At 37.9% G+C, this 24316-nt stretch overlaps 1 protein-coding gene and 1 non-coding gene across 2 annotated transcripts in view; one reads left to right on the forward strand and one right to left on the reverse strand.

The window, feature by feature from the left end:
* Window positions 1-12271: 12271 nt before the first annotated feature.
* Window positions 12272-12386, reverse strand: LOC122801442. Its single transcript, XR_006364720.1, has one exon. It is a non-coding gene; the product is annotated as a U5 spliceosomal RNA (small nuclear RNA).
* A 2342-nt stretch (window positions 12387-14728) lies between these two features.
* EPHA4 (EPH receptor A4) overlaps window positions 14729-24316 on the forward strand; it is a 366195-nt gene continuing 356607 nt past the window's right edge. Inside the window, exons 1-2 of the mRNA XM_044070168.1 lie at window positions 14729-14919; window positions 19664-19731. Coding sequence (XP_043926103.1) covers window positions 14826-14919; window positions 19664-19731 — 162 coding nt within the window. The 5' untranslated portion in view covers window positions 14729-14825. The remainder of the gene's footprint in view (window positions 14920-19663; window positions 19732-24316) is intronic.

The following is a 24316-nucleotide window of genomic DNA, read 5'->3' on the forward strand; positions in this document are numbered from 1 at the left end:
TGGATAACCCTTTAACCAGATCCCTTTGAAGTCTGGTATAATGTGTCAAGAAAATCAAGGACCTTAAGGCAGGGGTCGATACCCACTTTCCAAACCTATCCATTGCCCGAGACTCTCTGTTAGGCAGATGGATAGAGGAATTTTCTTCAGCTAGTTACTTTTTTTGTGGTGGCCACAATGACCATGGCATCCACAGGTAAACCTCCTCAGGAGGAGAAATAATTTTTTCAGGTCTCCTTGGGAAGGGCTCAATGGTGTCCAAAACTTTCCATACCTGCTGTGAGGTCAACTGAATGAGGTTATCAGTGAATGGAATCACACTAGAGGTAGACAGGTGAGTGCCAAGGGCCAGCAGGAATACTGATTCCTCTGGAAAAGAGTTTTGGGACTTTCAGTCACCCCTCTGTTTTAGTAACTCCAGGATGTCTCCAAAGGAGACATCATTGAGGGGTGACTTTGGAGACCCTTCTCCTTCATTGAAGTCAGTATCTTCAGTGCAGGATTCCTCTGCGGAATCTAAGTGCTTCCTCTTGCGCTTTCTTTTCTGAGGGATCTCATTGGTGGGCAGTGCCAAGGAGATATCAGAAGAGGATGGATCAGGTATTCAGGATTCCTGCAGTCTGGGCACTCACTATCCCCATGGACATGCTGGTAGAATATGTGAGCATGAGCGTAGGGTGGTTATGGTCTCCAAAGAAGAAGGAGACAACTGGTTGGCTGCAGTAGACAGGGCTCTCTTCGTAGCCTTGAAATCTGGACCCCCCCCCCCCAAAGAGGGAAGGGATGGCAGAACTAAGAAGGACAACCTTTGAACCATGGCCACTTCCAGCTCCAAAGAAACCAGTCCCAAGGCAGAAGTCAGAACCAAACTAATTCATGCAGATGCTCCGAGGTGCAGGTACTGCTCTGGGAAAATAGGATCTACACCTGCTCTTCGGAGTTGACAGCACAGACTTAGCTCTGAGAGGTCTCTGGATCCAAAATAGCTAAAGAGCTTAGAGTAATCACCGATTCCAGAGGTACGAGTATCACTGGAAGTGATGCAATTGGCGCTGGGAGGGTCAGAGTGGAAAACTCTGATGTATCAGATGGAGCTAGAGGAGGAACAGAAGCAGGGTAAAGGAAGGTTGGGTTCTCATGACCATAAGGGCTGGAACTGAAGGGGAACCTGACAGACCCCTCACCCAGAGTATCTTATTCACCAGCCTCTCCACATCAAATTCTGAAAGACTTTTGATGGAGCAGGTGGAAACCAAGAGCGATATAGGCCTCTCTAAAAAAAGAAGGCAGTTGATCTGCATAGGGATCAATAGAAGGTGAGCACACTGTCGTAGGAAATGATTGGTCCTGAAGTGGTCTGATTGGTGCCAAGGAAGAGCTCTACTCTGGAAGGCCCAGTGCCTTGTTCTGTATTTGTTTCGGTACCAAAGGACTTGGTAATGGAGATGCAAATTTGGCTGCATCTGTTGTCTCCTTAGAAACTGTTGGAGCTGAAGAAATGTACTTAGAAGCTGTTGGTTCAGAGGAACTTGAAAGAATGAAAGATTTGTGCTTTTTAGCGGATGGTATTAAAGAAAAAGGTGGCACCAAACTACTTCTCTTTTTATACTCTTATGTCAAAAGAGAAGAGGAGGATGAAGAGGGAAAGACACATCTGTTCTACTTTTCACCTTGTTAACACCAGATATGGCCTCCGTGAAGGCAGAAAGTAACAATCTTCTCAAAATTAGTTTATTTTTACATTTAATCATTCCCTAGTAACTTAACGCATGGCAGATGGAGCAGTCTTCTTGTAAATGTACCGGGTCCAGACAGAAAACACACAATGAATGCCTGTCAGAGACAGGAATCTTCTGGGTGCATTTCAGGCACTTTTTAAAAACAGAAGGGCCCTTCGGCTTGTCAGCCATAACTTTAAGGAAATCGGAAAAACTGACTGTCACAGGAGAAAATACCAAACACACCCACTCATGCACTCAGAGAAGATAGTGAGAAAATGTATAACAATAACCAAGTTTTTTTTTTTTTATTTAAAGAAACAATGAGAGAAAAAGGGGGAAACTATAAACAATAGTAGGAAAGAGAACAACGTACAGAAGGAAAAAACTACCAACGATGGCAGAAAGAGGAGAGGCCATATAGCAAATAGAGACAAAAAGAGTGAATAAATGTTCCTTAGAGAAAGTATATATATATATATATATATATATATATATATATATATATATATATATATACAAGAAAACCACCAAAAGGAAGCAGCAATTCAAATAGATTAGTAGCAGTTACTGACAAACAATCGAAAACACTGCTATTTCGATAAAATCTGTTTAATACAACAACCAAGACGTAAGCGCTTTCACGGAAATGCTTTCTGCTTCTTCAGACGTTAAAAAGTCTTGTTCATAGCTCAACCATAAATACTCTGCTTCAATCAAATAATAATTCAATTGATCAGAATAATTAAGAATTTTAAAGATACAACGTAGCATATCAAGCATAATTTGCTATAACAATTTAAAAAACACAAGGAAATGTGTATCTTGACCAAACAAAACACATCATTAATCATTTCCTATTACATTAAAACACATTCAAGATTAAAATAAAAATTATACGCTGTATATAAATACAAAAATAGATGACAAATAATGTATACTCTATTACCTAAGGGCTCTTGCTTTGAGAGCTGGTTTAATGGTAACACTCTCATTCAAGCCTCTCCCCCTATGCGCTGCTAGTCTAAGAATCCATTTAAGTTCAGCCTGTTCTGTTAAATTAACAATGTCGCCCAGCCTGACGTTGGGATACTGTATATGTAATACTTGAAAATAGAATCTATGTTCTGGTCCTTCTAAAAGTGTATGTTTGGCTATTGCGCTGTAATCTTGTCCCCTCTCCAAACAATATATATGATCTCTGATCCTTTCTCTTAAGGATCTGTTGGTTTTCTCAACATAATACATAAAACATGTTCCACAGTACGCAACATATACAACATTGCGTGTATTACAAGTACTATGATTTCTCAATTCCCAGAGATATCCTGTATCTGGATTCCTATAGTAGCGGGATTCATCTATATAAGTGCATTGCAAACAATTACCACATTTCTTTGTGCCAAATCTAATAAATTCACCCCTAGGGATGAGTCCAGCACTAGTATTCCTATAACAGAGATGCTGCTTCAAGCACTTCATATTTTTATAGACAAATGCTGGTTTGTCTCCCACTAGTTCCCTAGTCTTATCATCTACTAGTAAAATATTCCAGCTGTTCGCTATTGCTTGCTTAATTCTATCTGTGTTGTTCCCATAAGGAAGCAACACGGAAACAGGTCTCTTGGAACCAATGGTCGAGGCCAACTCTATCCTTCTATCCGAGAAATAGGGCTTTGCTCGAGTTTCTCTTAACCTCGCTGCTTCAACAAACTTATCAGCTATAAGTTTGTCTTCATATCCTCTCGACAGAAAACCTTGCTTCAAATTATCCAGTTCTTCCCGTAGGCTGGTATCCTCACAGCATAATCTAGATGTCCTAATAGCTTGCCCCTTCACAATATTACCAAAAATGGATGGATTATGCATGCTGTCTCTATGCAAGAAGGAAGCTCTATAACAAGGCTTCCTATATACAGTAGTTTTAAAATGAGAGCCTTCCTTAGACACAGACACATCCAAAAAATCAATACTATTCCAAGAGTAAGACACAGTAAACTTAAGAAACAAGCTGCTGCTATTAACATAAGTATGAAAAGAATTAAAAGTATCTACAGTGCCATGCCATACAAGAAAGAGGTTGTCTAATACCAACAAATCAAGCAAGTGTTTTACCATCTATGGGTACTTTTCTCAACAATAAATACAGCTTTAATACCAACAATGACAATAATGCTCCTTTGGATGCAGTGGAACAACAGAGGGAGAGTTCTTTCTCTGATCAAATTAACCTTTTCGACACCAAGCTTTTCAGATGCAGGAAACTCCAACTGGAGGTCTCGTATTTACAAGAGTGCATTACCAAAAAAATCATACCCAAAGGCTTGCATCAATGGCGTTACCCAGCTGGATTAATATACGATTCTTTATTTTTTAAAGAATTGATCCAACTTTTTGACAGGCAAGGTATGGAATTTTTACAATCCCTTATTAATTATTACAATCAAGAAATTAATAATCTTAAGAGTGATTTAGAAATTTTGGAACATATTATAGTGACTCATTGTGACTTTTCCCGTTACAAATATGACTATTGTAGAATATATACAAGCATACAGACAACTATGGACAAAATGCTTGCCACTAAAAAGAGGAAAATAGCTAGAGACTTGCATGATTATTCAAATAATATTGCTTATCCTAAGCCTCCATCTAATAGTAGCCCTGACAAAAATGATATACATAATAACAACAGGGTTGATGGAACCCACGACCAAGGGCAAGCTCGTTGTTTCAACAATATTAGTAACAATGAAGGTAACGGGTTAAGACGTAGCGAAAGAATTATCAATCGCAACAACAACACTAATGATAACTACCATGATCGACCACACGTGGTTAACCCCAATGATGAGCAAAATAACAGTGACCAGGGCTTTCGGACCGATCGGTCTGGTCAACAGAACAACCGACAGACCAACCGCAACCAAAGGAACAGGAGGAAACAAAGGAGGTGACAGTTTCAAACCAGGTGTATGGTCTTGCCCCCTCTATACATATAAGCACGCAAGGTGACTTTAAAATCTATAACTATACAAACCTTGATATTCAGCAAGACATGATTAATTTTCTATCCAAAGGGCTAACTTACGTCCCTGGTAAAAGGATGGATTTAGCCAAAACAATCATTGATTTGAAACTGTTCGTTCGCAAACTAAATCTTAACTTGCTCATGGGGGCGAGTTCAACTGAGACCAGTTCCACCAGGGTTCCTAGTTTGTTCAGTCCCCCCCTTCACCCTAGATGATGCCTTTTTGAAAAGATTTGCGAAATGGATCTAAGGGCTAGTTCTGAGAAAAAACAACATTCATTAACAACTAAAAACATCCTCAGTGCTTCTGAACAGGATTTTCTCCATCTACTTAATGACTGTAACATCAGGGTCATGAATCCCGATAAGGGAGGAGGGCTTGTGTTTATGGATAATTTCATTTACGTTGAAGCAATACATAAACATCTTAACACAAACGTTTATGAAAGAGTGTCCCTTAATGAAGTCAATCAGGCATATAGAAAAATTAGGTCAATATTGGATGACTTGTTTTTAGAGGGGTCTATAGACAAGGACCTATTTCAATACTTGTCAATGATTGCACCCAAAACACCTGCCTTATTTGGTACTCCTAAAATACACAAATCTCTTAATAGCCCCCCATTTAGACCTATAGTAGATGGTAGGGGATCTATCACACATAGTTGTGCCAGATACATAGATTCCATTTTAAAACCATTGGTCATAGCTTTGTTCGCAAAAGAGGAGCCAACTTAAAAGAAATATTTGAAAGAAATCAAGGAACCAAGAAGAGAGTCAGACAACCAAGGTTGGGCACATTTAAATGTGGTGCTTGTGCCCAATGCCACGCCATATCAAAAGAAATAGCCCCCTACCTTCCATCAAGAAACTATAAAGTACATCCAACAGGTTTTTACACGTGTGGCACCAGAGGGGTGGTCTATTTGGGGCTATGTACTAACTGTCAAAGTTTCTACGTGGGCAAAACAGAGAGGGAACTAAGAAAACGAATCTACGAACATCTTTATGACATGACCAAGAAGAAGGAGACGAATGCCTTCTACAAACATTCCCTCTCTTGCCCAGACCCCAAAATTCAGTTCCTGGTCCTTGAACAAGTAGAACCTGATGCAAGAGGTGGTGACTGGGAATCTACCCTAGGCTACCGTGAATTACTATGGCAGTTGAGGCTGAATGCAGGGAAACCGCCTGGCCTAAACGGGATGATTAGTATCAAACCAGTCTTGAAGCTAAGAAGAGCTAGGCTATAGTTTTGGACTTGGGACTCTCCAACACAAAAAATACATCCACATATCATATAAAATCAATGAGCATTTATTACTTTAAAGTTTTAATTTAAAACTATTTCTAATATTAAATTTAACATTAATGTTCATCAAATAATATTTAACATTAATTGAATTTAACAACACATTGCCTTTCAAGAACATAAACAAGATTGTAAGTTATCCAATACACACAATACAGATGTCAATGATTTTTAAGCTCAAACTTTTAATTTTTAAACTCTGACACTTGTGAAGTCCTGTGTTTCAAAGTTGGTTTTTATATTTATATATGTGTATTTTATTTTTAGTTGACATAATGAAAATCACTTTTAGCTTGTAGCTTTAAATCACTGAAGCACTTGAATATCAGGTTTTTTCAATTAAGTTTGTAATTACCAGGATATATATTAGGCATTGCAACATGAAATGTCTGTAACACTTGATAAAGCTCAGGACTGCCTGAGCGAAAGCGCTTGTGTGATTTTTTCCTGTGACTCGTGTAATTGGAGAACTTTTGTAATTAAAACTATCTTTGTCTACAAACCAGTGCTGGTTCTTCCCTATGGTCGTGGATTAATTTTTCCTATTTCAATACTTGTCAATGATTGCACCCAAAACACCTGCCTTATTTGGTACTCCTAAAATACACAAATCTCTTAATAGCCCCCCATTTAGACCTATAGTAGATGGTAGGGGATCTATCACACATAGTTGTGCCAAATACATAGATTCCATTTTAAAACCATTGGTTGATAGTGAGCCCCAGATATGTAAAGATTCTTGGGGTTTTTTAATAACCATAAATAGCCTAGACTACCAACTTGAGGCATGCTTCATCACCATAGACATCAAAGACCTCTACACAGTTATCCCCCAGGAAACTGGACTTAAATGGACCAGGGACTTTTTGGTCCTAAAAAAGTAGAGGAGAACACCATATATGTAATCGAAACTTTATTGGAAATTGTTTTGACAAACAATTTCATGGTTTTTGAGGGAAAACTGTATTTGCAGAAGTCGGGTGTAGCAATGGGGTCACCATGTGGGGTAGTTTTGCCAATGCCATCATGGCATATTAGGAAAATGAGTTACTATTTCAGAACAGCCTTTACCAACAGCATGTCTCCTGGTATACAAGATACCATGATGACATGTTTTGTATTTGGAAAGGAGATAAAACTCTTATTCCAACCTTTATTCGTAACATTTCAACCATGACAAGTTTCCTTGAATTTACATATAACATTGATGATACTTCGATTAATTATCTAGACATTCTTTTAGTGAGTGACAGATGTAAACGTAGGTACATCAGTAGGATTTATAGGAAACCTACACATTCAAATACCTTTCTGCATTTTTCAAGTAATCACCCCTACCACCAAAAGAAGGCCATTATTAAAGGTCAGATGGTTAGGGCAGCCCGAATGGTGTCTGATGATGATGAGTTTGAGACTGAATGTGAAAACCTGCAAGGCATGTTTATTCATAGAGGCTACCCTGCTTCTTTGATTGTTAATATGAAGCAAGAAGTTTGTCATAAAAGAAAAAATGGGTATTTTCAGCCTTTACTTAGCGGGTTACAGCAACAGCCCATGCCAATGGATTCTTTATTGGATAACAAGAATAATAGGGTTTACACGACCAGCTTCTTATCTACGTTTTCCCTAGATTATGTAATTATCAGGGATATTATAAACAAAAATTGGAACGTCATTAGAGAAGAATTAACATTGATTAAAACATTAGGTGAGAAACCACGTATCACATATAGAAGAGGGCTTAACTTGAAAGCATTACTTGAAAAAAAGACAAGAGTCCCAAACAGTAGGGTTAAAGGTATGTTCAAATGTGGCACTTGCCTTCAGTGCAAACACATATTTGAAGGGACTAGATGTATAATTAACAACAAAATATACATGATTGGTTTGAGATTCAATTGTGATAGCAAAAGTGTGGTTTATGCAGCCTTATGTTGCTAATGTAATGCATATTACATTGGCAAAACTGAAAGGAAATTCAAACAGCGCATGTATGAACATTTTTATGCCATTAACAAGGGGGACATTAAAAACACTTTGTCTAAACACATTTTAGAATACCCTGGGCACATTTTTAAATTTTTAGTGTTACAACATAGAGATAATGATATTAGAGAAGGCCCTTGGCAGATTTTACTAGAAATTGATGAGCTTATTTGGAAAATCAAAACAGGGGCGTCCATTCCACCAGGGCTGAATGAAAATCTATCCATTAAATGTGTTTTGAAAGTGCATGCCCTTAGGAGATGATTATTTGACAAGTACTGTTTTATCTAGTATTTATACATAATGGCATGCACAATGATGTATTTGTATTTATTCATTATTAATTAATAATTATTAATAATTATTAATTAATAATTATTAATTATTATTACTTATTTATATCTTACTAGATTATTAGGTTTGTATATATATATATATATATATATATATATATATATATATATATATATATATATATACATTTATTAGTAACTATATCGGTGATAGATATTTATACAAAATAATCAACTTATTGATTTTTACTATATATTATTTATTTTTAATTTACTTACTAACTTATAGTTAGTTTTATCATTAACTTTGCTATTGCTAGCTTAGTCAACTAGCTATAAGGCTTGATGTCATTTCTACTTATGGCAACTATTAGGGATTTTTTGAATTAATACGTATTGCTGCTTTTTATTTTTAATTAATTCAATAGCATAAAGGAAATGTGTTCATGTTTGCACATGACTTCAAGTTAAAAACAGTGTAACTTAACAGTATATTACTTGAAGAATGTGCACGAAGGCTTTCTCTTTTAAGAATTAATTGGGTTCACTAATTTAGGTTTTAATTCATTGATTGCTAGATTTTTTTATATAAAGAATATTAATTGATCTTCATTTTGTTTCAGTCTGATGAAGGTGAGGCACTGATCCACACCGAAAGCGCTTACTAATAAATACAAGTTTCTTTTATTTTATTCAGTTTGCTGGCTCTCATTGCGTTCATCCTCGCCTACTTTTCAGTAGTTTGGTTTCTTGTTCTTCATTTGTGAGAGTTTTATATATATATATATATCCTGTTTGGCATATACTTCTCAGAAGTACAGGCAAGCACGGAAGGGCTGTGGCTGACCATGTTTGCGGACGACTGCAAACTGGGTGCTATAATAGAGTCTCCGGCCGACATGGAGATCCTCAAGAAGGGCCTAAATGAGACTGATGCATGGTGTCAAAGCCATGGTCTCAAGCTAAATGCAAAAAAATGCATAGTAATCCCCTTTGGAAAACAGAGTAACCGCAAACTACAACATAGGAGGTAATCCCCTGAAATCTGAAGAAGAAATAAGGGATCTAGGGACCCAAGTAGATAGTCAGCTTTCCTTTGATAACCATGTTGCCAAAGTGGTTAGAAAATCCTTCTATGTGACCCATCTGATCACAAAAGGGTTTGCATCAAGATCTAAGGATGTAATGGTGCCCCTCTACTCTTCCCTCATCAGACCTATTATTGAGTACAATGCACCAATTGGAATGTACCTGGCTAGACATCTCCAGCAGCTGGAGAGACCACAAAGGTACCTACCCAAGAGGATTACTGGCCACAAACAGTTGCCCTATGCAGCATGATTGAAAAAGTTGAGACTGTTCTCTGTTGCATACCGCTTTCTCAGAGGCGATCTCTGTCTAACGTACAGAGCCATGTCCAACCCAGAATTGTTGAACATGCTCCATCTTAGCAAAACCAAATCTACTCGAGCTACACGCTCTAGGAATATAAACCTCAACACAACAATGAATAGAACATGCTGGAGGGTTAGATTCCCTTCGCAGAGACTTCCCTTACTATGGAACAGGGTCCCGACCTACATAAGACAGAGCCCCTCACTATCACTCTTCAAGAGGAACCTTGATGAGTGGATGGGTAACAGAAAGTTCACATCGGGGATCACACCAACAGCACTACTAGATAGGGGCCAAGGGTACTGGCTGCTAGTACAAGGGTCTAGGGAACTACTAAAGGGGTGGTGAATACCGCACAACGTGGCTGGGCTAATATATGCCTTTGGGCAGATAGCCCAGTACCAACCTGTGAACCTATGAACCTATAGATAGATATAGATATACAAAATAACTGACAACTCAAGAGCTTTGGCGAACATGTCTGTCTCTGGAAGCGGCAAACAAGATCTGAGGTAACTAGTAGAGAGGTGTTGTGGGTAGGAATTAAGCTTGATTAGAACCAAATCCATCAGTCATGGACAAATGAAGATTGACAACATTAGATCCCTATTTAACCTTAACGCTGATCAACAGATGGGAAATTGGAAATTCACCCCAGGTCTGGTTCCCATGTTTCTGATAGACAGAGGCAGGCAGTAATGCCCAAACTAATATACCCCCCCCCCATAACATCTAGAAACTTCCTAACTAACATACCCCTCCTAATAATCACCCATGACACAACTGAGTTGGATTGCACTTTTAGTTTTATAAAGGCCCTGGTGATTGTTAGCCTGATATATACCTATCTGTCTCTATAGGTATACAGATTTGGGTATCAGGTATTTGATCAAATGGGCAGTGCACAGAGACCCAGTAGATCGACTTCTTTTGGTTGACACAGACAGGTAGTTGACAGGTGTGTGAGATCGACAATCTCAAGTAATATTTCCTTTTCCGGGAAATTGTGCACTTTCAGAATTAATATATATAATTAGCATCATGCATACCTCTCAACTGTACAGATGTTCGCAGAATGTCCAGATTTTTGCCTCATATTTTTGGTCTGTTTCTCATAAAATTGTGTTTTTTTGGCAAGTTATTGGCAAATCATTGAGAACTGAAGTCAAAAACTAATGGCAGACATTTGAGTTATAGACTTCATACCCTTCAGAAAATTCATCCTAATGCAAAACATGTTATTCTGTCAACGTTCTAAGTTTGTAAGAGCAGTATTTAAAAAGTGTCCCTATTTTTGGCACTTTGTCCCCCATTATTTATATTTTTGTTCAGATTTCTTGCTTTTAGAGGTTGAGAGGTATGATTAGCAGGTGGTGTGAGGGAGTGCAGGGGAACTTGCCCCCCTGCAAAAACAACTGTCGTCCGTTTAGTCCGCCCCAGTGTAATCCCCAGAGCATACAAAGAATCTGTCTGTATTGGTGATTTTGACGTTAAGATATCAATCTGCTGGGTTCCGATGCACTGTCTGTTCGCTCCAGTGCCCTACACATATATGTATATGTGTGTTTGTGTGTGAACCCCCCCCCCCCACACACACACACACACACACATTTCTAAACATTCAGAACTTAAAGTAGATGTATCTAGTAATATGAAGTCTGTCATTTCATTTTTTTTAAATATAAACAATGCGTTTATTGCATTGTTAATACCAGTTTAATGCTGGTGGGTTTATTCTTCATTCAGAAGTGCTGTGTTATTCTTTTTGTCTTTATAAGTGTCCAAAATGGCTGCGTTTTTACTTCCTTGGCAGAATGCTAAAAGTCTTGCAAACTTTCTTAGATATTATAGTTTTTTACCAGATCCAGTGAACTCAAAATTTCTACAAAGAAAACTGCATTAAAATAAAAGAGGTTTTCACTCAGGAAAACTACTTAAATTCTGTTCCATTTGTTTGCAACATATTGCTACCGTACTTCTTGTAAACCTGTTTACTTTTGATTTATCTGCAGTTGGTAGATGCATTTTAAAGACAACCTGCTGTGTTTCCTTCACACACTGTATTCTTTAGTAATTGGCTGCAGGCTGCCCTCCCACGTTCATGTTTACCCTATAACATGCAACATTGGTGAAAATGCAGGCCGCAGTTTGTGTTTGAAACATACAAATATTAAATACAAAAGTAAATGAAGGAAAAATGCAAGCGTCAGAAAACGGTTGCAGAAAATACAGAAATTAGATAATAGAATGCATCTCTCAACTGGCCAGATTTTCGCAGACTGTCCAGATTTTTGCTTCGAACTTTCGGCTTGTTCCTCCTAAAATTGTTGCTTTTTCTGGTAAATAAGTGGGATGATCTGAGGAATTAAACTAGTAAATAATGTCACACCTTTGAGTTTCAGACTTCATGTTCTTTAGAATATACATTTTAATACATTCCCTGTTATTCTAGCAACTTTCTAAGATTATGAGTGCATTTAAAATCTGTCCTTATTTATGGGCCTTTGCACCCCATATTGTGTCAGGCTTTGTCCAGATTTCTTAAGGTTTAAGAGGCTGAGAATATGTATATGCGTGTGTGTGTATATCTTCTCCACGGAAATCTTTAGTAAAAGGCGAAAGATGTATGCCTTCTGCAGAGAATCCAGAGTACACTGATTTGTCTTCAGAACATAGATACATACATATAGATAGATAGATAGATAGATAGATAGATAGATAGATTGTTGCCTTGAAATATTGATTTAGTTTTAAATTTGCTGGACAGCTGTTGCCTGTGTCCATGGGCCTCTTCAGAAAATAACCTCATCTCAGTCGAACTTTCCCGGTCAACAAAAATGAACAACCAAATAAATAAATAAAACCCATGTAAGGGTCTGCCACACTTCTTGTGTTAAGACTAAGAACAGTCATTTGATATTCTTAGCTATTTTGCTGCAGGGTGTGTTAAAGTGACATTGCAATATATAAATAGCTTTTTGTTTCTCCAGTTATTTAATATTATGTAAGTGGCATCAAGCGCTGGCATTTCCTGGGAAGCATTTATAAAAAGTACAGTTTGTCTCTGTTTGCTGTCACAAGTGCTCCATTCCAAGTAAAATGAAGCAGAACAGTTGTACGTTTGCAAAGTATACAATTTATTTCAATGTTTTAGTTTATCTGAATGCCAAGTTTCGCCTCCTTTTTAACGATTTCAGCAACATTGGGCTTAGTTTCTAAATCCGGGCATAATTAAAAGTGTGTGAAGTCAGTATTGCCTTAGTGTGTGATGCTCGCCAAAAGATTTCACCTATATCACATGTGCTACGATAAAGTTTTCCTTATGTACTTGTCAGTATAAAATAATAGCGATAAACTTGCTATGCAGCCATAATGATCTGTGAAGTGTAAAGATAGAGGATGGCTTGATTTAACTAAATTTCGGACACTCTACTCAGGGAAGTAAAAGTATGTAAGCAGTGAAAATATAATTTTGTGGCGCATCCCGGAGGTTCTGACTTTTAAGCTTATTTCTTAACACCTTGATAGACACCAGCTACTCAGCCTTTGATGGCAAGAAATCTGGGGAAAAAATAAACGGTTGGGGGGGGGGGGGGGGGGGCAAAGGCTCAAAATCTGTGACAGCTTTTAAAAATTGCTCTTACAAACTCATACAGCTGATAGAACAACGTGTTTTTGCATTATTTATTTATTTACAATTCTTAGCATTACATTAGCACGTATTTTCTGAAGGATATTAAGTCTAGAACTTAGATGTCTTTCACTATTTATTTCAAACATCATTGATTTGTCAGAAAACCACACATTTTATGTGGAACACACCAAAATATATGTAAAAAATCTGGACATTCTCCGAAAATCTGGACAGCTGAGAAGTATGCCAGCTAGTTATATATTTGAAGTGCCACGAGCAAATGGCGTTAAGGTTTGTCCAAAAGATCAGCTAACTAGTTTTGAACGAGTTACATCATGCGACCCTCAGTTTATACTTCAAGAAATTTTTCTTACATACTTTCCCACTGGGAGTCATTTACTAGATAGTTGAACTAACACTAAGGAAAAATAAAACGCCACATTAGATGTCTCACACGCAGTGGCCATTACGCACTGCATACGTGCAGCGGTTTTGTTGTGACCACTGAATATTACAAATAATGACACCAACCTTAAAGAAAAAAAATCAAAGCAGAGGGTCACAAACAGGAGCACATCCGCGGCCCGGGGAAATAGTCTTAAGTTACTAGACCCCACACTGTTGGTGATAAAGAATAATTGTATAGATTTAATTCGGTTATTTAATAAACCATGCAAGTTTAAGCACACATAAATTAAAAGCAGTAAATATAGGAGTAGAAATGCCCCAACAGAGGAAAAAATCAGAGCAGGATACCATTTGAGAGTTAGGAGTAGTATACCGAAGTCCATGAAAGTATTTCTGAGTTCTCTAGATTTCATTACAGACCTTTATTTAACAGGAAATCTCGCCAAGCTTCCTACTACAGTCTGCAAAGCTAGTGGGCGCACAGAAGTACAACAGCAGTACTTCACGACGAGATTCCGTACAGAGACAGTAATATGCAAGGGATTAGGTGTAGGCCGTTTCACCTAACCACAAAAAATGCTGTACTTAGTACACTGCAGTAACACATTCCTTTACAGAAGCGGTGGTGGCACCACTTACATTCAGTACATAATAGGATTCATAATAAACAAGGACAGTTGTATATTTCCTTGATATTCCTACCCGAAAACTCGAGTGACAACTGCTGTCATAATACCTAAATACTTGAAAAGACCAAATTGTAATGATTGCCTAGAGACCCCACGGGCCGCACTCTTGTTAACTGATTAGCCCTTACCGAGCTGATAGACGGGTGAGGGCGTGGTTAGGATAATAATTATTTTGACTGGCCCGAGCTTGATTGATAGCATGACGTTGATCTGTGTCCCGCCCAGCTGGCAATGACTTGATCCTGCCGCCTGCTAGCTTGTAGCACTGATTCCATTGGGATACATAGACTCTCGGCTACTGAGCGAACGTGGGCTGAGTAAGGAGTTTGGACTTACGGAGTGGACCATAAGCAAACGAAATGGCTTGGATTTTATTAGAACTCATCTTCATCGCGCCAGTGCTTAAGTTGGGTCTTTGTGTTACCGGATCCAGGGTTTACCCTGCCAGCGAAGGTAAGGACCAACTACTGCAAGTTTAGGGGAAAGCGTCCTAAAGAAATCGGTGGGCAAACGAGCAGTCATGATGGTTCTTCGGATTTCTTCTAGGTGTTTGTATTACTACCCAGTTACTATTTATTCATCGCAGTTTCTTAGTATGAATGAGCTCTGGGCAACCAAATATAAAGCAGCCAGGATATGAAATTATCAACAAAAGGTTTTGAGATGGAAAAATACATGGAGTTGTTTGACATATTTACAATATCTGGAAATTATCTTCCGATGGAGTTTAGCTACGTCCAGTGACTGAAGGCATGCATCACTGATTTCCCAACTTCTGTCTCCACCGCACCTTGGTTCAGTTCTGAAGGGGACTTGTCGCTTCTTGCTTTCAGTCTCTTACACCAGAGTCTTTGAGCTCAATGCCAGACAGCCCTGCAAAGCTGGTGTAGTGCTTGGAGCTGCTCTCCGAAGATATCAGGGCATACATTATAAATGTCCTGCCCCATTTTAGATATTATTTTACTGGAAGGCAACAATATTTGTGGTGGATAGCTGTAGCATGTTTTTGGTTTTGAACGGCATTTTCCCGACTTGTGCGTGCTTTCCTTAAAAGCATAATTGGTGCTGAAAGGGTTGCTGCTTTGTGCGTTTATTTAGCAATCAGAAGTGCACTGCATACCTGAGGGTTTTCTTTGCTGCAGGACTGTATATACATCAGTGCCAGGGCTCGTCAGAGTCGCTGTTGTGGTGGTGTTATTTAAATTAAATTAGCTTAAATAACATTTGCTGCCAGTCTATGGTCTCCTGAGCTAGATGAAACTTTTTATAAACGCGAACCCTACATTTAGCCAGCGACCCAGTCTTCATTAATGGCATGCAAACATTTTTTTCCTCTAATTGTGATACTTTTGATATATCTTTAGTAGATTGTCTTAATATTGCATCGCTCGTATTCGTAAACCCAGTAGTGACTATAAACTTCGACTTTAGGTAAAGCAACTCCAGAATGTAATTTTTAAGCTTAAGAGAAGAAAACGGGTTTTCCCAAGTACCTAAGGGAGACCAAGATCAGGGGCGCATCTTAAATAAGAGTCACAATTTCCATCTGAGATACATAGTTAAAATGGTTAAGGGCACTAGAGTTGCACAAAACACTACATATACTAAACCTAAGGGAAATAAAGAAAGCTGCTAAATAAATAAAGAAGCTGCCCCCCCCCCCCCAAGAGTTGAGGCCAGTTACTGTTTTGCATGTTAAAGGAGAACCAAAGCGATGAGGTTGCTGATCTTGGCTTAAGAGCCGTGTCCAAAGCTCGGGGCCTGGGCTCTTTACAATTCACAGCACGTTTTCTTTCTTTCATTTTTCCCTTCGAATCTGATCCCCAATTGTAACCTTTTTCTCTCACGCACTCGCTCTAATCCACCATCCATTAATTCACATTGGTAAAACGCCCCATGCGTCTCCCCAGATAAGTCTGATATTATGTGACTTAACAACTAGGGGATGATGTGTGACTGCGTATTTTAATTATATTATTTATTTAAGATAACCCCCCTCCAGATTAACCTTGCAGGTTGTGTCATTCTCAGAATAGAAAGCGGCATAATTGATGTTCCAGACGTATCTATCTGAATTATTAAAACAAGAATGCAGAAACTGGCGGGATACTGGGGAGATTGCAGTCTCTCTCCAGTGACTGGTTTTCCAGGACTGCGTGCATTAAATGAGAATTTAGTTGTTATCTTTTGGGAAACAGTATTCCTCTAGTTTACTGAGATGCATGGATTGTAATTCCCTGGGTCTGTGGCAATGTTCGGCATCACACCTCTGGGTTCAGAACAAGGGGCTACTTTAGTACCAGAAGAAGCCCCCCACCACCACCCACAAAATACACATGCACACTGATAGAGTGGGTGCTTATGTGTTTGGAGCTGCGGGGTTGAGCTCTTACTTCTTGGTGCAAAAATGTATGTTCTGACCCATGACTTTTACAAACCTCTCAACTGTCCCCGATTTTCAGGGGCGTCTCAGATATTTGACTGCATTTTTAGCTATGTCCCTCTTAGTACGTCCTAAAACTTGTGACTTTGGGAGGAAAGGTAATGAGTTACAGTTAGTAATAATGAAAGTAATTAGAGTTACAGATTTCTTTTACATCAGAAAATGTCTCAGTTTAACAGTACTAATATTTTAAACGTGTCTCTGACTGTCCCTGATTTTGTTGAGGTTTGTACCTGACTAGTTAAGAACTATGCTTACACTGGGTTTTGTGGGCCCCTTTAACTGTCTTCAGCATGTGGATCAGAAGACAGGCTTCAACACTAAAAACATGGAACCTCTCAACTGTCCAGCTTTTCGCAGAATGCCCAGATTGTTACCTAATATTTTTTGTCTGTTCCTCTTAAAATTTCTGTTTTTCTGGACTTTTGTGGCAAATCAATGATGACTGAATTCACCAAATAATGACAGGTATTTGAGTTTCAGACTTCATATCCTTCAGAAAATGCATGGCAACACAAGGCCTTTTATTCTAGAAGATGTCTAAATTTATAACAGCAATATTTAAAAAAATGTCTCTAGTTTGTGTATTTGCCCCCTCCCATTATTTTGGCTTTGTCCAGATGATTTTGTTCTAAGAGGTCGAGAGGTATGGCTACCGGAGCTGCATTACTATGACCCCCCCCCCCCCCACACACACACACACACAGCAACATCACCAGCTTTTACCCTGCAAAATTAGGCTTGTGTGTCGACGAACCCTCTGAATTGCTGTAGAAGTGGATGCAACCATGTAGCAGTCGCACAACGCTCAAACACATGCAAACAAAAGCACACGTTTATCTATGTACCTAAACTCAAGCTGTCAGGCACCGGTATTTTCAGTAAGAACTCTTTTACCCAAGCGTCCAGAATACGGCTTATTAAAAGATAACTACAATTTACAGTTAACAGTAAAAGTCATATTTGCATATTTGTGGTAGTGAGGTAAAGTCGATATCCAATGTGCAGAAATGGGTCGTCAGTGCCCCCCCCCCCAAAAAAAATGGAAAATCTATAATTAAAATTGCAGGTGACTAGTTTTGACATTGTATAATAAAACACCTGTAACATGCACCTTAACTGCAGGCTTGGTTATATATAATAAAGTCTGTGAAATGGGCGGCAGCACAAAACATTACACATATATACAAAGGGTATGAATAGACCTGCCAAAGCTAAGATGCTGTAATGAAATTATACAGCCCTGGATATAGAAGAGATCCTGTATGGAGAAACAGCTCTGTGAAGTTTAAATAGCAAAACGAACATAAAAGACATCCAGCATTTCACCTTTAAATTACGACCGCATACAAGGAGCTGTCAAAATAACTTGCCCGAATAGTAGTCGTGATTTTCATTTTCTCTAAATAAATATGTGTAATTTAGGTCTAACATGTTACAAGAAACTAAGTCCGTGAAGTCTTTTCCTCCTGATAAGCTTTCTTTGAGAATTGCAGTTGTACACTTCTGGGACACGATGCCTTTTCATCTGTGGATGCAAAATTTGTAGACATCTAGTAACATTTTTTTTAAAAGAGAACTGTGATTATGAACAGGATTAGAACCTGCGCCACTTTTTCTTTGCACAGTCCACACATGGGCAGTTGTGTCTGCAAATAAGCATGAAAACTGGCAGAAGTCCTGTGGTTTTATGCTACAAAATATTCCACAACTTTCTTCAAATTGCTATAGAAACTATTATTCTGCACTTGAAGCAATGAAAATAAGTACAATTATATAACAGTATGCATTTATTGTGGTAATAAATAGAAACTGACTGCATTTATTGTGTATATGATTTATCTTGTAATGGATCACATTTCTCTAAAATGTCCCACTTTAGGCTTCTAAAAAGGTAGCAACCCTAAATGTGACTGCTAAGCCTTTAGCAGTTTGCATAACCTTACTCTCTCAGACTTGACTTCATGAGTTGTGTATTTTGTGGTTGAGGGGGTGGTAGCCATCACACACAGGGACATATGCTCCTTTGAAAATTAAGGTTGTATGTGACCTATGTTATATACTATTGTTTAACCTTTTCCTAACTCTTCAATCACTTAGATATATAAACCGAGAGAAAAAAAACAGTTCTAACTTAATCTCAGATATGTGTGGCATGAATGCTCTTATTGCTGTCTGTTGTGAAACCACTAATCCAGTCCAATCTGTTGAGTTTTTGTGAGATGGTGGTTATTCCACTGGTGGTTATTCCACTGGTATGGTTCCCATAATCACAAAAATGTACATTTTAATTACACGCACACACACACACACACACATATATATATATATATATATATATATATATATATATACACACACACACACACATATATATATATACACACATATATATATATATATATATATATATATATATATATATATATATACACACACACACACATATATATATATATATATCTATATATATACACACACAAACGCACATATTTGTATGTATATAGATACTTAATATTATGCTCTTTGTGAAACTGAGCTCAGTGGATTTGAACCACGTTTTCATAAGAAAATCAGCACATGAAAAAAGAAATGCGAATGTAGTTTTTTGCCATGAAATGTGTTCTGAAGTTAGCTATTCTTTTCTGCAGCTAAAGCAAAGTAGTCTTAGTTTACGTAAGCATGTATGTATACATAGATATGATATTGTATCATATCTCTGTACTAAGTTGCCCTTCTTTGTATTTTTCATAGTGACATTGCTGGATTCAAGGTCTGTTCAAGGAGAACTCGGCTGGGTAGCAAGTCCAGCAGAAAGTGGGGTAAGTGAAGTACTGCCCGTTGTATTTTCTGTTCTCAAGAGTTAGAACCAGTTGTACTTTACTTGTGCCTATCCTTCGAATGGCTACACTTTTGACAATTGTGGCAAAGCAAATTGCTTTTTTTTTTTTTTTTTTTTTTGTGGGATAAATCCTATACTCCCATAGGAAAGCTTTAAGATAGAAGAAATAGAAACCAGAAACACAGAATATGTGATAGAAAATATGAAAATAAAAGGAGAGAGAATAAAATAGAGAGCACCTATTCTTACTGTACAGAATTGGCCAGATCATACAGGTAACGTGATGCAGTATGTGTAATATGCTATCAAAATCACTACCAGATACCACTTTGTATTATCAGTAAACTGTGAGAAGGTAAGTGTGAAAAAGCTTTATGCCCCAAATTAGATGGGCTTAGCCATAGTTCTCAGGTCTGCATTTACCAAGATTTGCAGCTATTAATGGTTAGATGTTAGACTTTCAGCCAACATTCTAGCTAAAATCTTTTGACTCACTGAGTTGTGTAGACTAACTTTATCAGACAGAGACTAGTATTTCCACGGAAATAAAAGAATTACTAAGCTCCCCACCCCCACAATACACTTATAGGTCAGATTTTCATTCATTGCAGATCCTTTGAGCCCCACTGCTAAAAGTTCAGAGGCTAGGTTGGGGCCAGCAATAGAGGCTGCATTCATGTCAGTCATGGGTTTCAATCATTCTGAGATTTGAAGAGTACATCACGGTCTGATGCAAACATATCTTCCATAATTAATTCTGATGTCCTCTCCAAACCCAGACAGATTTGTGCAAGTAAAGAAAGGGGAAAGACAGACGAGTGAAGTACAGTCCATCAGGAGTACAAATAATTAATTTCACCACCAGCTTAAACAGTGCAGAGTAAAAGGCTTTTTACAAAAGTACACAGTTGGGCAAAATGAATGAATTCTGCATAATAAGTTACAAGTTTATATGCCAGAAGTTGCTTGTTATGCTTTATATTTGAGGCACAATTTTTGTTTCCTCTTGAAGTTACTTTGACATATACAGACACATTCATTGTGCATGTGTGTGTGCTACTTAAAGCACATCCTTAGTCAACAACTAATTTAGCAGGCTTTGCAGAAAAACACAGATCCGTAGCTGCTTCTTTGGACAGTATAGTCAAAAGCCTGGTAAACCTTTGGACAAAACAGGACACAGTATACCTTTTAGCAAGCAGACTGCATGTTTTCTGCCCATCTGTATGGATAATGTATTAATGGAGTATAGAAAAAAATGGAAAATATTTTACAATCAGAGAATATTCAAAAGAGTGCAACACAAACTTCATAGCATTTTCCTGTTTTGCTGTTTGTTTTGTCTAGCTCATTGCATTAGAAAAAAAGGACATTCATTCTATTTGTGTGTGTTTGCCTGCTGTGTATAGTGCAGCATAACCAGGGCTTTGTGAGCTGGGCCTTTTGTTTCTGTGTCTGAACTTGACTGAAGTTTGTGTTTTATTTTTGGTGTAGTCAGTGTTGATGTCTCTCCCCCATCAATGCCCACCCTCCTTCTTGAGGAGGAAGTGATTGGCAGGTTCCCAGCATTCATTCCCTGGAGAATGCATGTAACTGCTTGGTAAGGGCTTTAAACCAAAGTGTGTGTGTGTGTGTGCGCATGTGTGAATGGAAATGTGGTATTTTGTTCTTTTCTTGGTAATGGAAGTGTCTAGATTCTCATCCTGTAAGGAAGCACAATTTAATTGTGCCCTAGTTATGAGTAACTGGTTGCAGATGCTCAAAACCTCATCTAAATCTTTATAGTTAAAGTTTGCAAGTTGTATGTTAGAAGTAAGCTGATTTCTTTCTTTTCTTTGTTTTTTAAGACATGAAAATAAGCAAATCTTAGTATGTATTTACCAGAGACACCATGTGAAGTAAACCAAAGTGCATTTTTACCTAACTAGACCACAGCTTCTAGAGAGACAGCATTTTCATACTTAGGAAACGTGTGTGTTAAGCTGTATATTTGTAATACTGTGGGTTTTGGTAACACCCAGGGAGCTGAACAATGAGAACAGAAGGGAGTCACACACAAACGAGGGTATAAATCAGCAAGACTTGTTTCTAAACCACCCACTTTCCTTACAAATGCTGCTACCCCTTTGAAAACACACAGCTCAACTAAGATATTTATACTTATACTAAAGTCTTGTTCTTTTCCATTTGAAAATATGATAAAGATAGATATTTGTGTGTGTGTGTGTGTGTGTGTGTGTGTCCACATGTGTGTATGCTTCCGAATTTTTTAGAAGACTGTTTTTTCCTATTTCCAAAATCTTCCAGAACTTTTAAACATTGGCATGCCCTGTTTAACTATGAATGTAACTGGTTTCAGTAAAATTCTCCTCTGTGTGTTGTACTTTAGGGCAGTAGTGCAGATTTTAAAAGCACATTGGCCTGTTTTCAGCACATGATGCTATTCTGATTCTTTTTCAGCCACAGCCCTTATTCCAAGCAGTGTAACAATGTAACAAATAGTTTATGCCACTCTGAGTGTGCAGTTACCACTTGTCTGCACTTTTGTTTTACACATTTTCACTCTGAAGACAAGTTTATGCTTTTGTAAAGCTTTCTACCTGGCCCACTGACATTTCTTTTGTCTTTAGTTTAAAAAAGAGTGAGACCAAGACTCTTTATATGTCCATAACCATTACCATGTTTATGTATGAGAATTGCTAGAGAAAGTAACTGGCTGCCAGTGTTATGGATGAGGAAGTACATATTTTCCAGTGGAAGAGTCAATGCTTATGTTCTAAGTTGTTAATGCATAAGCACTTTTTTGTTAAAGCGGCTTTGTCCTAGTTAAATTAAATTAATGCAGAGTACGTTATACTCTGTGTTGCCTCTTACATATAAATACTGTTTATATACCCTTGGCATGAAATCACACCTGTGATGTGTGTCTTTATGTGTTATCCATTGCAGGTCACCTGAAAAAGACAATATACATGATTATGATAGCTGTGAACTTAAAATAGAATTTTTCTTCTGTTTATGTTCGGCAATTCTTTCACTTGAAATACTGATCCAATAAAACAGATGCTGCAGAGAAATTGAAAGTGATGAATCACTGTAAAAGGCACAACCTTGACACAAAGTGAGTTGGAAGACAGTTGCAAATGGAAGGATGCCACAGACTTATTAACAAGATGTTGCACTGAGTACTGATAGATGATGTGCCAGATTTCTCTTCATTTTTGGTGTATGGAATGACATACAGGGCATTTATTATTTGCCTGTCAGAAATCCCCAAGCTAAGCTTTCCAGAAATAGTGCAATTTGAATATTTTGGTAGTGTTGCTTTATCTCATTTGTAATTAAGTAATTGTAGGGTGTTAACGCTGCTGACGTTAGCAGGTCAATATCTTGTAATAAAATAATCAAGTACCCATGTTGATCTGATGCAGGACAACTATACCAAGGTATGAATTATGTTATAATGCTACTATAGGTTCATATGTAAGTAGTAGGCTAGCTGCCCTTCTCAGCCATCTTAAGTCTGGCCAGGTTTTCAAAGGTGAGAGTCAAACTCTGTACCTTGTATTTGTGAGGCAAACACCTTAACTTAATGGCATTTTAATAATTTGAAGGGATCATTGGCCAGTTCGTTACATAATTTTCATGCAGATATATGTGCGGGTGCGTTTATTTGTATATATGCTTTTCCAGGATCCTTGTTGCTTTTATAACTGCTGTCACCACACCTACAAACTAATGGTGTAAGATAAGAGACCTAATGGACTGACAGTAGTTAAAAAGCATGACTCAAAAATAGCGAGTATAGGTAACTGTAGAATAAAACCATGTCCTGCATTTGTTAAGACTGCAAAATGGAAAGTTTACTTTAAGGTGATGTTATTTCAAAGTGGTGCTACCATGTTCCTGTTGTGCCTGAAGGTCATGGCTTGTGAAATGTTGGATACAGAAAACCTACAATTCTATTAGTTATATAAACACTGAAGTTTAAAAACTAAGCATTTGTATTTCCCTAGACTATCTTATTTTTCTTTACTTTTGATCTGCCATTCAAAACAACAAAGTCATTATTACACATTCTTATTTTAACTCCTAGGGTTAATTTAATGAGCTGTTCATTCCATTAGACAATGTCCCTAACCTGGTTCTTAGCTGTTTGGGCAACTTACTATTTTTACCTACAACAGATCCTACCAAATAGCCGACTCTTGTAACAGTCAGGGCCAGTCTAACATATCGGCTGTTTGGTGTTATATTTTCTTGCAGCCTTAAAGTAGGCTGCTAGACACTACAATTTTGCATGATTTTGTTATCTGGAAGTCATATGTCCTACTGGTTGATCCATTTTCCTCTTTGTTTAAATAACCAAAATATATTATAAGTCATTACTTGTTATATTCTTGTTTTGAACCACCTGAACAACTCCAACAATTCCCAGTATGTGCAAAAGATATAGTCAACCACACTGCAGCATTTGCAAGTCTTTCCTGAATGTTCAGACTTCCGTGAGTGTTCCATGAGTCATTCAACCAACCAGTGTCTCTGACTGGAAAGAAGTCATGGAA

The sequence above is a fragment of the Protopterus annectens genome, chromosome 4.part1 (genome assembly GCF_019279795.1).
Source record: "Protopterus annectens isolate FY-2018-M chromosome 4.part1, PAN1.0, whole genome shotgun sequence".
Taxonomy (NCBI): Eukaryota; Metazoa; Chordata; order Ceratodontiformes; family Protopteridae; genus Protopterus; species Protopterus annectens.